Source organism: Exophiala xenobiotica (genome assembly GCF_000835505.1).
Source record: "Exophiala xenobiotica strain CBS 118157 unplaced genomic scaffold supercont1.6, whole genome shotgun sequence".
In the NCBI taxonomy this organism is placed as follows: domain Eukaryota; kingdom Fungi; phylum Ascomycota; class Eurotiomycetes; order Chaetothyriales; family Herpotrichiellaceae; genus Exophiala; species Exophiala xenobiotica.
Genome location: NW_013562489.1, coordinates 2,079,340 through 2,092,162, shown reverse-complemented (window position 1 = coordinate 2,092,162; position 12,823 = coordinate 2,079,340). Strand labels below are relative to the sequence as shown.

At 52.3% G+C, this 12,823-nt stretch overlaps 3 protein-coding genes across 3 annotated transcripts; 2 read left to right on the top strand and 1 right to left on the bottom strand.

Moving 5' to 3' along the window:
• Positions 1 to 3,198: 3,198 nt before the first annotated feature.
• Positions 3,199 to 5,246, top strand: PV05_10042 (6-phosphogluconolactonase). The gene is made up of 2 exons (XM_013456435.1): positions 3,199 to 3,272; positions 3,355 to 5,246. The coding sequence occupies exon 2, from the start codon at positions 4,101 to 4,103 to the stop codon at positions 4,896 to 4,898; it is 798 nt and encodes a 265-aa protein (XP_013311889.1). The 5' UTR covers positions 3,199 to 3,272; positions 3,355 to 4,100; the 3' UTR covers positions 4,899 to 5,246.
• Positions 5,107 to 7,417, bottom strand: PV05_10041 (uncharacterized protein). Its single transcript, XM_013456434.1, has 3 exons — positions 6,945 to 7,417; positions 6,369 to 6,893; positions 5,107 to 6,316 (listed from the first exon to the last, which is right to left on the bottom strand). The coding sequence occupies exons 1-3, from the start codon at positions 6,991 to 6,993 to the stop codon at positions 5,400 to 5,402; spliced, it is 1,491 nt and encodes a 496-aa protein (XP_013311888.1). The 5' UTR covers positions 6,994 to 7,417; the 3' UTR covers positions 5,107 to 5,399.
• Positions 7,418 to 7,594: 177 nt separating this feature from the next.
• PV05_10040 (uncharacterized protein) lies at positions 7,595 to 12,713 on the top strand. The gene has a single exon (XM_013456433.1). The coding sequence runs from the start codon at positions 7,905 to 7,907 to the stop codon at positions 12,594 to 12,596; it is 4,692 nt and encodes a 1,563-aa protein (XP_013311887.1). The 5' UTR covers positions 7,595 to 7,904; the 3' UTR covers positions 12,597 to 12,713.
• Positions 12,714 to 12,823: the final 110 nt, after the last annotated feature.

Below are 12,823 nucleotides of genomic sequence, written 5' to 3'. Positions count from 1 at the left end.
TGTCTCGAATTGAGAAGGAGGATGAGGAGAAGCCCACATATTTGTTTGACGTGCTTGTATGGAGTAGAGGTTGAGAGCATGGCAGAGCTGTTAGCGCCGCATAGACCTGTCGAGGACAAGGGCCCTGGTCGATGCAGAGCTGTGTAGTGTATGGTGACACCCGTAGCTCCCCGCCGGGTGCTCGCATGAGAACCATTCCCACGACTCGTTACCAAGCCGAATCTCGGTATAGCCCATGACACAGGGATTCGATCTGGTCCAGAAGGATGGGAAGATCGGTCCAGATGCAAAGAGTAGCAAGCAGAACTGGGTACGTCGACCCAAGATCAGGACACACGGATCTTTTCGTCGATTGGTTCATGTAGCAACACAAGCACGACAAGAGTCGTGAGGTTGAAGGAAAGTGATGGATACGAGTCATTCAGTCCGAGTTCTCTTGCTCCGAATCCCGGTGCAGCCCTCCTGTATGTTCTCCACGGTACTCGCACCAGCACGGCCAGCACCTACCAGGGCTTTCCATGAGCTGCCGTCACGTCCGGGAGATCTTCGATCCCTAACATCTATCTTTGCCTAAAACAGCCCATCATAGCCCTTTGTGTAGTAGGGCGACGATCACTCATTCGGTGACGCGAACATTTCCACGAAACGCAAATGCTTGGGGGACATATTATTGGTTCCGACCTTGGACCAAAACGGAGGTTTACACAATATAGAAGGACAACTCGGTAACTCGGCACCAGAGATTGAGGACAATGGATGTGGATGGATTGAGAAAATCTGTTGAGAAATATCCTAGAAAGTCCCTTGCTCCATTCGTCACAAAACCGCTATCCAAGGTATCACAGAGCAAAAGAAAGACCATGCTGATTCCTGGTGCACAATGTGCCTGCATTGCTCCCATCAGCTCGGCACCATGTCACATATACTGCAGATCATCTCGTCGTAACCATGCGCTGGTGTCCTGCCAGCCGGAAGAAATCATATCATGTCGCACCACATCAAGTGAAATCTGGTACGCTTTGCGGAACCTTGGTCGGAGAATGTCTTTTTTCGGATCAGGCCATTGTCCTCGTAATCTCTTTTCCATCGTCCTGGTACCCGGTTACACTACTCGTACCGAATAGCTTCTGTTATCGACAACACCACGCTCGCGGTTCCACGCCGCTTCTGAATCCTGGCCAATGGAAACAGAATCCATGTGGTGATTCTGCGTCGTACTGCTCATGTACTTTGTGCTGACTCGTATTCTTCCCATCCACCTTATCGTGCATGTGTGATCGTCTGCAATGCCCGAGATTCAAAAGTCTCGGGTCTGAAGATTGATTGTAGTTTGGACCAAGGGCGCATCTTGCTCGATCTGCTTGGTCTGCGAATGAGAACGGGCGTGCGGGCGAAACTCATTTGACGAATCCGACGACATTGGCGCATCTCGTGCAGTAATAGGAATTGAGGCCGAATCTGACCGCTCCACTGTGGTTTGCAGGGAGGGACGTGTCAATGCTCAGGGATCGTTGACACCGTGAACAGCGGACGATATCTAGGGAGGATTTGGGAGAAGAGGAACCACTCGAAGACACGGTGCTGATGCTTTCATCGCTCCTATTGGCCTTAGGTAACGGGTTCTGTATGGGTCTGGCGCCGTTGGCAGCCTGAGTTTGTAGCTGGAGTATCGAAGGTCTTGAAGACATTGCGTTTGTAGAGGGGAAAGGGATGTGGAAATGAGTAGGACTGTAAGTGTGTGGAAGGATAGTTGGTGGAAATGTGGAAAGGCAGTCGGAGTATATAGTAGGGAGGGACGCGGAAGTAGGAGACTGGCGTTGCTCGCGGAGCAAGGAACCGACGCGATTTGGTCAAGAATGTCGACACAGAGGAAGGACGAACCGTGACGGAGAAGGGGGAGGCATGAGGGATAGTAGGTAGGGATGAAGGATGACAGGCAAATCGGATATGGAATATCGATCGATTCTTTCCCAGTCTCTGGTACGACCTAGTACCAACTGCCACGACTTGGTAGCGCTGGACACAATCAATGGGATGGAAGAAACGGGTTAAACGGGTGGAATGTTGCCATAGCGCTCACCGAAAACAGGGAATCGCATGACGGCGAAAAAGAAGTGTTCGGGTTTCAGCAGGAACAGGCATGGGCTGTGAATGACCGGCACACTCGTCCGCCATGAAGAAGTGAAAAGGCATCTATGCTTGAAAAGAATCGCATCTTGGCTGTTGCTCCAATCACTGCCTAGTTGGGCGTCGATGAAGGGCCAGATGCTCGATCTTCATCGTCCACTGATCGTCTCATCCTACGCGCGGCGTCCGCAGCCAAGTTCCGGGCCTCCGCTTTTGCCCAATTGTGCCCAATCTACTTAGCTCCGTAGCCGTATCTCCCAATGGGAAGCCCTTCTTCCACACGCTTTTCTTCTTATGATTTAGTGTCCCGTTTGCTTGATCGCTCGCCGGCTGTACGTTCCTTGCCTTATCATTGGTCTGCGCCACAGCTAGTTCACTGTTGCAAGGCCTTGTTCCTTGATATTGGCACAGTTGTCTTCCGTCATCGTCGATTCAACGGCCGTCATCGTGCATCGTGTGGCAGCTTCTGTGGCTCAGAACTTTCACCTTGCGTGCCTTGCCGGCATCAACCGGGCAGGGGATGTTGAGTCCGGGCACGTGACGGGGTAAGAAGTAGCCATATACCAACTCCATCCCAGACACGCGGCCAAAGATGTGCTTACAATACGAAACATAGTAGCTCGACACAAGGGGTCAATGCCGGCATCAACGACATGGCTCTTCACGGTTTGCAGCTATCCACTGTGCTTTCGCTGTTTCCGAAACTCCACGGAAAGTTCTAGACTGCGTGGAGAGTACGGTGATATATCCGCGTCGGCTTTCCCACGGGCTTTAGGCGACAGTTGGATATTAGCTGTGGTTAGCGTATCGGAGAAGACTCCCAGGAAGGACAAGACCACGTGAACCACCGTCGTTTCGCCTGTAGGATCAACGTCCGCTTGACTGCGAGGATGTCGGATGGCAGCTATACGGATATGTGATCCTGATACTACTTCCTACTCCACCTTGCCGTTTTTCCCGAGCGATAGTTCGAGACTCTTCTACTGTATATCTCCAGCTGTCTCGAGGATCATTCTCATTGTTCTGCCTGGTTGTGGTATGCCGTTCATCCATACCTTTCTGAGCCGTAGACGAGACGCTCCGGCATCGACGTGGAACGGGTTCGAAATGTTTGGACCTTTGGAATAGTTCGTTGGGGTCTCGAAGTAGGTCAAAGTCGATGTCTGAATGGCACATGAGATGAGGTTGCCAGAAGAGACACGAGTCACGGCTGACTACGGACTACAGGGTGAGCCTATTCACATTCTGCCATCAAGGCTATGTGGCTTGCAGACCGTGTACTGTGATATCAAACTCTGGTGTTGTCGACAACTTACCAACCTTAGGCCCTGTGTGGTACTGTGTAAGCCATAACCCACTACTGTGCTTAGTCACCAGCAGAGCAGCCTGTCAGAAACCCTGTGCACTTTGTCCCAGTTCGCCCCGAAGAAACAAGCAAGACAGTCTGACAAGCATTCCTTCACCAAAATCCAAATAAACCTGGAGGAAAATTGCTGTCAGACGCAATACCACCTTGACGTCAAGAGTTTTTGTGAAGATCACTCCCATCCGGCCCATGTTTTCCGTCCCACGTGCTTCTATCTGAGGTCCGTTCCAAGTTCTTCAGCACTATTCCTCAGGCCATCCTTCGTTGTACTTCACACTACTTACCTACACGCTCCTTCACCATCCTACAGCCTCCATGCCAGATCTATCTTCACCGCAAACACCATTGTCTACTAGCCGTACCTGAAACCACGTCACCAACCGCCCGGCCCGAAAGATAGCGCCCCACCATTACCGGTACCCAAGATACGAGATTTATCTCGTAACAGGAACGAAACGGCAATCAATCCTCCATCTGCAGCCCAACCGACACCCTCTCTCCGAAATCTCCTCCCTTCGCTTCTCCCCTACTCCGCCTCGAGACCGCAACCAGGACATCTAAAAGATAAAAGTCACAAGACAAAGAAGCGCAGGCACTCGAAAACAAGATGGGCAAACAACCCAACCTCTACAGTTTCCCCACCGTCGGCGAAGTCGCAGCTCACCTTCGGACTTACATCCTCGCCTGCCAGAAAGCTGCTTTCCTACGACACGACGCCTTCAAGGTCGCTGTGTCCGGTGGCAGTCTTCCCGCGACTCTGGCCAAAGCTCTACTCGTTCCTGGCGCAAACGAAGACCCTGCCTCCGCCCCACAGTTCTCGAAATGGGAAATCTTCTTCGCCGACGAGCGCGCAGTGCCCCTCGGTCACGAAGACAGCAACTACGGTCTGCTCAAGAAAGACCTGCTTGACAAAATCCCAAGCGAACAAGGTACCCCAACGGTCCACCCGATCAATGTCAAACATCTCGACGACACACAAGAGCTGGCGGACCAGTACCAGGAGGTGCTCATGTCGAGTTTCGCCAGCAAGGATTCCGTCAAGATACCCATTTTTGACCTGATCCTGCTGGGCTGTGGCCCCGACGGACACACCTGCAGTTTATTCCCCGGCCATGAACTCCTGCGCGAGGCTGATGCTTGGGTCGCGGCAATTGAAGACAGCCCTAAACCGCCAGCGCGGCGAATTACCTTGACGCTGCCGGTGGTGACGCATGCGCATAAGATCGCATTCGTCGCGACGGGCGGAGGAAAGAAAGAAATACTGAAGAAGATCCTCGAGGCAGATGACGAGGGCCGCAATCTGCCCTGCGGCCTTGTCAATGAAGGTGGTGGTGAGAAGGTCAGTTGGTTCACAGACACTGCAGCTGTCGAAGGTGTGGCTTTCCCTAGGAGAGGAAGTCTGTAATGCACTCGGGGGAACTAGTCCCCCTTGAGATTCTCACCCGAAAAGACGCTGGATTGCTTTTCGGAATTGATAGAAGGGACTGCGTTGGAAATAGAAACCGGCGTGTGGCGCTCATCATGGCTTTTGAGCAGTCATGATCTGTTGAGAGCTTTCGTCAACCAATGCAAGGCAATTGAATGCCGGCGTAAACGGGTTGGATGAAAGGTTTCGACAATTCTGGAATGATATTCTATAACGGCTGATACCAAATTATATTGTTGTCATCGCTTTTCTCGTGGTCAGTCACCTGGAAATACATAGACAGATATCGACCAAAAGATGAATAAAGAAATTACAGACGAGAACAAATTTCCCTCCAACGAGTAGATTACTGAATTGAGACTGCTGACACAAACACGATACTACGTAGTACATTGGCTCAATGGCTCAATGGCAAATTGCGACATCAACATCTCACATTCATCAATCCAAAAACGTTGCATGTCGAAGTAATCATTTTTTTCAGGAATAGAAAGCGCTCTTCTGGAAACTCTCCGCCGAAATATCGCCCGGCTTCGTCTTCATCTGCGGTCCTTTCACACCAGCAGGTACAGAAGTCTGCATATTCTTCACCGGATTGCTCACCGCGTGCATTGACTCCAGATTTTGAATGCTGGGGTCCTCCGCGCGGGGTTTCTTTGCTGCGTCGAGAAATTCGTTCATTGTGAGATTTCGACTGCCAGGGGCCGGAGATGCTGCACCTTCTGTAATCTGGGCGGTCGGTCGCGGAGTTGCCGCACCTTCTGTGATCTGAGCGGCCGGCCTTGGTGCAGGTCGTTGTATAGGTTCGAGATACGGGCTGGGCAAGTATCCCATTTGGCCGTCTCGTGCGCGGCATCGCCACCATTCCGAGGCGTTCCCCATGGGGTCAGTCTTGGACAAGACAGCAACCAGGTCACCTTTCTTGACGCCTAGATCCATGCCACCGGAGTTAGGCGTGGGTGTATAATCGTAGAGGACACGGCAGAAGTCGAGTTTTCGAGGGTCAATGGGAACTTGTTCGCCATTGGGGTTGGTGTATGTCAAAGACATTTGTTCTTGTTGACGGCGTTGCTCTTCTTCTTGGGATCGGGCCATAGCGCGGATGAGTTTGCCCATCAGGTATGGCAAGCCGAAGACGGCAATGGCGAACATTATGAATGGTTTCTTGGAAGGTCGAGCAGGGGCAGGGCTGCCATCCGGAAGGGTCGCTGGAGCGCGCCCGCCAGACAGGAAATTCGAGAAGTTGGCGGGCGTGAGTGCCGTCGCATCGGCTGGGGGTGGTCGGCCTGTGATTTTGGCCAGTAGTGTCCGCATCCAGCGCATCAAGGTGAAAATTCCTAGCACTGAGCCGAGTGTATGGCGGAGATTACCTAATTGTTCGGCCATCGAGACCATCGCTTCAATGGAGTTAGCCTCGGTTTCAACTGTCGATATGCTTGGATGTCTCACCAAAGAACGAAGAATGAGTCGTCATATAAGCACTCTCCAACATCTGCGCAAATCCACCAAAGGCGCCTACAATACTCTCCATTATTTGAAACGTTGCTGCCGTGCTCTGGTTCCATGTTTGCGTCAGGCTCTGGTTATTATTCGGATCGCCAGGCATTCCAGGATAGTTTCCATAGCCTCCTCCATACATGCCGCTGCCATACATTCCTCCACCATACATACCGCCGGCGCCTCCGTACATGCCTCCACCATACATGCCTCCGCCGAAGCGATTGTAGGGCGACGAGTACGACGAGTAGGGCGATGAATATGGATTCGCGCCCATTCCAGTGCCAATTCCAGTGCCGATGCCAGTGCCGAAGCGGTTTTGGTTCGTGTAATTAGAAGCAGTCTGGTTGACTACATTGTTGAGTGTGGAGGGCCGGTCGGGAAGAGCTGGCGCAGACGCGGAGGGATCGGTGGAAGGAAGATTAGAGGGTGCACTCATAGCCGTAGAGCTCACAGGTGTAGTTGTGCCAGAAGCGGCTGAGAAGTTGTCAGTATCATGTCATCCACGTCAATGTGAAGCTGGTATACCTGCTGAACCAGCACGCTCCCAGGGCTTAGGCGGCGAGACTGTCGTCATATTATCTTGACATTATCTGTTGTGGATTGAGATGGCCGACCGCGGCAATCGTCGCAACACCGCAGGCTTGAAGCGCGCTGGAGGAAAAGGAGCTGGTGTCTTCGTCGGGCCCTGGGTGAGGAGGAGCTCGAAGTTGTGGAGAAGTGATGGGATGGTGGAAGGCAAATTGTTTGGCTGACATATGATAGAAGTGCAGAAGTTGTAAGTGGCTGGAGTCGAACTGAAGGCGAAAAAAGATGCCGAGGATGCGGTGGGGGAAGCAAGGAGAATGCCCGCCAAGTACGGAGATGGCGATGTACACAGCGCCCTACCGTGATATCAACCTACTCCCATACATAGCCGCGGCTATAGCACGAGTGTGCAATGTGTAATGGCAGACACAACCTACAATGAAAAATAATATTAACGATAAAGGAGTTGTTACTGGCACAATTCCTCAAAGACCACACTTATTGTTTGTCCAGCCTTCTCCAGCCTTGTCGTCTTGCCGTCCACTCCAACCTGCTAGAAATGCTCCGCAGTACCACGTACTACGTAGTAATTGTACGGCAGGTTACAAACCCGGCCTTGCCGTGTCCCGTTCCTCCACATGCGAACTGAATGCGTAGGCTGCGCAATTAATGTAGCACACGGAAACTGGGTTCATACATTGTGTGCTTCGACGATAGAATCTTATCCTCACTCTTGCCGACATTCGCATTCTTTTTCCCTCTCGAGTCTTTACTTTCCATAACGCTAGCCTGTCTGCGCTGTACGGAAACGCCTGTCGCATTAAGATCAACACTTCCCGTGTGTCTCCGCCTAAGTATTTCACGTCCTTCATATACAATCGAAGCTCGCCTAGCCGGAGGCGCCGAATTGTTGAGCCCGGGCGAAGCGGATGATGCAATGATCCCGCCAAGGATACATCGATGAGCTCGATCCCGGATGAGGGCGAGTACTTCCCCAGTGTTGGTCAAGATGAGAGAAGCGAGCACTCGGAGGCCGCAGCTGTGAAGGAGATCGACCCTGATGTTCCGGAAATAGTGCATGAAAATGCAGACAATGAAGCCAACCTGCCTGCAGAAGAAGAACATCAAGAGCAGGCAGACGGAAACAACATTGGAGATGAAGCCGATTCTAGTCTACTGGGACCAAACGGTGTAGACGCCGTCGTACCCTCCCCCAGCGAAGACAATGTCCCAGGCACAAACGGCACCGTCCCTATACCAGATGACACGCAATCTATCCCGGATTCAGTACTGTCCTCCCCTCGTAGCGGAACTCCATCCTTCCGCAGCCCAGCCCGAAGAGGCAGCCCTTCACTTGCGCATCGACCGTTTGACGCCAGATTCCAGTCCCGCCTATCAAGCGCCCAGTTCTCTCCTCTTCGATCGAGCTCGCCCGCTTTCCTCGGAGGTCATTCACGCCAATCCTCCCTCGTGAGCTTCGGCGGGCTCCAAACCCCTTCCGAACCCGACGAGTCCACTAGTCCTTGGGATGTCATACGCTGGAACAAGTACAAGCGGATAACAGGGCAAGCCTTCTCAGAGGTTGGGAGAAGAAATTTTGGAAGTCCAACATGTCTGGCTGTAGGAGATCAAGTCGTCATAGGGACATCCAAGGGCTTCGTCTTGATCTTCGATCACCAGCAGAACCACAAAGCTATCATTGGCAGCGGCACCAAGGCGGCCGAAAGTGGTGCTGTCACATCGCTTGCAATATCTGCCGACCACACGACCATCGCAGTGGGACATGCCACCGGCCACATTTTCACCTGGGAGTTGGCCAGGTCATCACGGCCGTTCCTGCACATTCAACCCATTGACAATTCGCAGCCTCAAGCGAGACGTGGAGATGGGCATATTGCCGGCAGTGTCGTACTACATGTCGGCTTTCTGGGCTACCGACATACTGCCCTGGTCTCGGCTGATGATAAAGGCATGGCATTTTCCCATCTAGCGACGCGAGGTATGGGAGCTGTTGGTCGAGTGGTCCGCACTGCTCGCATCTTGGGAAGATATCCTGAAGTTGTGGCGCGCACAGCAAAGCCTTTAAAGAAAAGCTCCGTTCTAGCATTCTCTCCATTGCCTCTGGGCAATATAGAGCAAAGGACCGATAGTCAAGGAATAGTGGCTATGTTGACTCCATACCTACTAGTCATCGTCTCCACAACCCCTGTGGCACAGACACAGCACAAAGCAGCTCGTCCTAAGGAGGTGGCTGCTCATAGTGCCATGACTGCCGCTCTGGCATGGTTTCCAGCCATCAAGTTGAAGTCGGAAGAGTCGCAGGTTACCAGGACGAAGCTTGTTTATGCCTGGTCAAATATCCTCACTATCTTAGAGGTTCACGAAGCACCGCCGGATGAAGGCGATAGCAAAGACAAGCCGCCAGAGTTACAATTTCTTGCCCGGAGTCGATATCAGGCCGACGAAGCAATTGTTGCCGTACAGTGGTTGAACAGGTCTGTCATGGCCGTCATGACCATCACGCAACAGTTGCTCATAATCGAAGACCTCACGATGCATGTGACTGAGTCTTTTGATCTCTTGAAGAAGAACATCTATCATGCAGATCTTTATTCCCAACAATTGCGGGCAATCATCGAGTCCCTTGACGAAGAAGATGATTCAATGCATGGAGTGGTGGCAGATGCCTTCCACATGAGCTTTCGAGCCTACAAAGGAAGGCTGTTCTTGCTTGGCTTCAACGATATCTGGACCGGTGCCTTGACCAACTGGGCAGATCGACTGTTGGCATTGATGAACATAGGTGATTTCATTGGAGCCATTCGGTTAGCAACCAAATATTATCAAGGCCAAGGGGAGAAGGCGACAATAGGGTTGCCCGAGGAAGATAGCCTGCGTGCCAGTATGGTTCAGGAAAAGCTTCTTGAAATGATGACCGCCTCTCTCAAATATGCTTTTGGGAAGAATCAACAAGCGGGCAATGAGCCTATCGAGAAGCCACAAATGATCGAGCTTGCTGACGCTTGTATCAAAGCTTGCTTGGTCATGGAGAATCAAGACTTTCTCTTCGAGGAGGTTTTTGCATGGTACGAAGACAATGACCACGGCCCACTGTTCGTGGACATATTGGAACCGTACATCCTGGAGCAGAGGATACTGTCTATTCCTCCGCCGGCACTGAAGACGCTGATTGACCACTTCGTCATAACACATACTCCATCAACACTGGAGGAAATCATCTGCATGCTTGACACTTCGACTATGGACATCGACCAGGTAACAAGCCTTTGTAAGCGATATAATCTCTACGACGCCTACATCTACGTGTGGACAATGGCATTGCATGATTTTGAGACGCCAGTTACTCTACTATTGGACTATGCTGACGCCCAAGACAATGGAACTCGACAAGATGGCAATGTGGCTGAGCGTTACAGCGCTGCGCAGAAGGTCTTCCCCTACATCTCATTCATCCTGACAAGCCGTGTCTATCCTACCGGGGCTGCTATGCATCATGACGAGTCTACGCTGGCAAAGAGTCAGATATACGACTACTTTTTCTCGGGTAGGGGTAAGCCTAACGGCTCACTTACCCCGAAACGGAGCACAAGTTCGTTCGAGAACCTCTCTCGTATCCTCCACTTCGACGCCGCAAGCTTCATCGCAGCTCTGAACGAAGCGTTCGAGGACAGTTTCCTCAATACTGGCGACGACGATGCCCTTACCAGCCTCAATCAACGACAAGCTTCCAATTCACGAACATATACACGACAGTACATCGTGCGAATCATGCTCGAAGCCATGTCTTCTGGCTTTGACCCCGAGGACACAATTTATCTCGACATGTTCATTGCGCGAAATCTGGCCAAGTACCCGCAGTACATGGTCCTTTCGGGCACAATACTCCACGAAGTGTTCGACCGCTTATGCCAGTATCCGGAAGACGATATGCGCGAAGATGCACAACTAAGTGTCGAGTATCTCCTGTCTATCTTCCAGCCGCCGAATCTCCACGACTTAGTATCCTTACTGCAGGAGGCAAAGTTCTATCGCGTGTTGAAAGCCGTGTTCAAGCAAGAGGGACGGTACGCGGACATGATTCACACGTTCTTCCTCGATGAGGAGGGTCAGGATGGCGTGTTCTCCGCTATCAGGGACTGTCTTCGGGTCGGATCGAGCTTGAGCGAGCAGCAGAGAAGTGAAGTCAGAAACACGATCGAGCAGCATGTATCGGATCTTGTGGGTATTGATATCCCAAAGACTGCGGCAACGATCGACGATATTGCGCACGATATGCATGGTTTGTTCCTGCGCGCGCTGACGGAGGATACTTACGGGCAGTACGAGTATCTTAGGACCTTGCTTGAACCGGAAGAGCGAACGCAGATACAGACAAGCAAGCGCCAACGTGATAATCACATGCTAGAACTGTACGTTCGGCTACTTTGCCAATTCGACCCTGAGCACGTACGAGACTATGTCGAGCACGTGAAAGAAGGAGACCTGCGGCTCGATGAGGTTCTGCCGACGATTGAAGATAGCGGAATCATCGACGCCGTCGTCATTCTGCAAGTGCGACAAGGCCACGCCAGAGAAGCGATGGACCGGTTGGTTAGGCAACTGTCTTTTCTAGAGTCCACACTCAAGGCGATCACAGCCAGTTCAAATGCAGACTTGGACTCAGCGGACCAGCCGGATGATGCGAGCATTAGGCGTTCTGGAACAAGCGTGCTGGAGTCGATTCACAAGTACGCGCTTGTTGGGGTCTGGCTGTGCCAGGGGCAAATGAAGAACGCACCCCGCTCGACCGTGCCGAAATCGCCTGGCCGGTCTGCCAGTGCGACGAGGGCTCTCTCGTTCGAGGAAACGTTGTGGCTGGACCTCATTCTCGCCGTCGTTGCGATTGCAAGGGATGTTTCAATCACGTCCTTCCCTAAGTCTGCAGACGGTAATCAGGACCAATTCGAAACGACGATGTCGCTGCGGAGCACGATTCAGGCCGTCTTCACGGCGTTGTTGACTAGCACGACGACGTACACGCGCGATCGGTCTGGGTCGGGAAGCCACCCGGATATGACTTTCCTGCGCATCCTGCGCGCGTTTCTGACGCATGCGGCACAGGCGAGTCCGAGTCTGACGGAGCTGAGGAGTGTGATTGGGAGTATATTTTCGGCCTACGCATACGAAGAAGCGCTCCTTGCTCTATCGAATAGTATGCTGGATAAGGATGTCTTTGTGCAGTTGGATGAGGTTGGCAAACTGCGACAGCGCGGGTGGAGGCCCAGAGGACAAGTCTGTGAAGTGTGTCGACGGCGGGTGTGGGGCCCAGGGCTTGGGACGAGAGTGTGGGAGGAGTGGACGCGCAAAGAGGAAGCCAGACGAGATAGACGATGGAGACGGTCGGAAAGCAGTGCGGATGAGGATGATGGCGCAAGGGGAAAGGGGAAGGCTACCTCGCGGGCCAGGGTCGGTCATGATGAGAATACGAGGAGTGGCGCAATAATGGGAGGAGAAAGCGTCGGACCGGGACCTATTGTGGTCTTTTCGTGCCGGCATTTGTATCACCAGAAATGTCTGAGTCAAGAGCAAGGACCAATGCGAGGGCATCTGGAGAACGGAGGGCCTGGGTTAGTCTGTCCGAGTTGTGTATAGCTGGTAATAGTAGGAATGATGATGGACAATGCCTGCAGCCGTACGGAGTACTCCGTACTCAGGTATGTCACGGTATGTACATACTATCTCGCTATGTAGTTGCATCCTCATTGCATGCTTTAAAGATCCTGAAACGATCCGGGGCCGACCAGATCCCTAGCCTGACACGTGATCAGGCCCATAACCCACCTGATTGGCTGAATGCCAACGTTTGATAGACACGCCTT

Excerpts from the sequence above, each read along its gene's own strand:
- PV05_10042 (XM_013456435.1), top strand. The coding sequence starts at position 4,101 with ATGGGCAAACAACCCAACCTCTACAGTTTCCCCACCGTCGGCGAAGTC.
- PV05_10041 (XM_013456434.1), bottom strand. The coding sequence starts at position 6,993 with ATGACGACAGTCTCGCCGCCTAAGCCCTGGGAGCGTGCTGGTTCAGCA. Across the intron at positions 6,894-6,944 it reads GGAGCGTGCTGGTTCAGCAG|CCGCTTCTGGCACAACTACA; the intron begins GTATACCAGCTT and ends ACAACTTCTCAG. Across the intron at positions 6,317-6,368 it reads GACTCATTCTTCGTTCTTTG|CGATGGTCTCGATGGCCGAA; the intron begins GTGAGACATCCA and ends ACTCCATTGAAG.
- PV05_10040 (XM_013456433.1), top strand. The coding sequence starts at position 7,905 with ATGAGCTCGATCCCGGATGAGGGCGAGTACTTCCCCAGTGTTGGTCAA.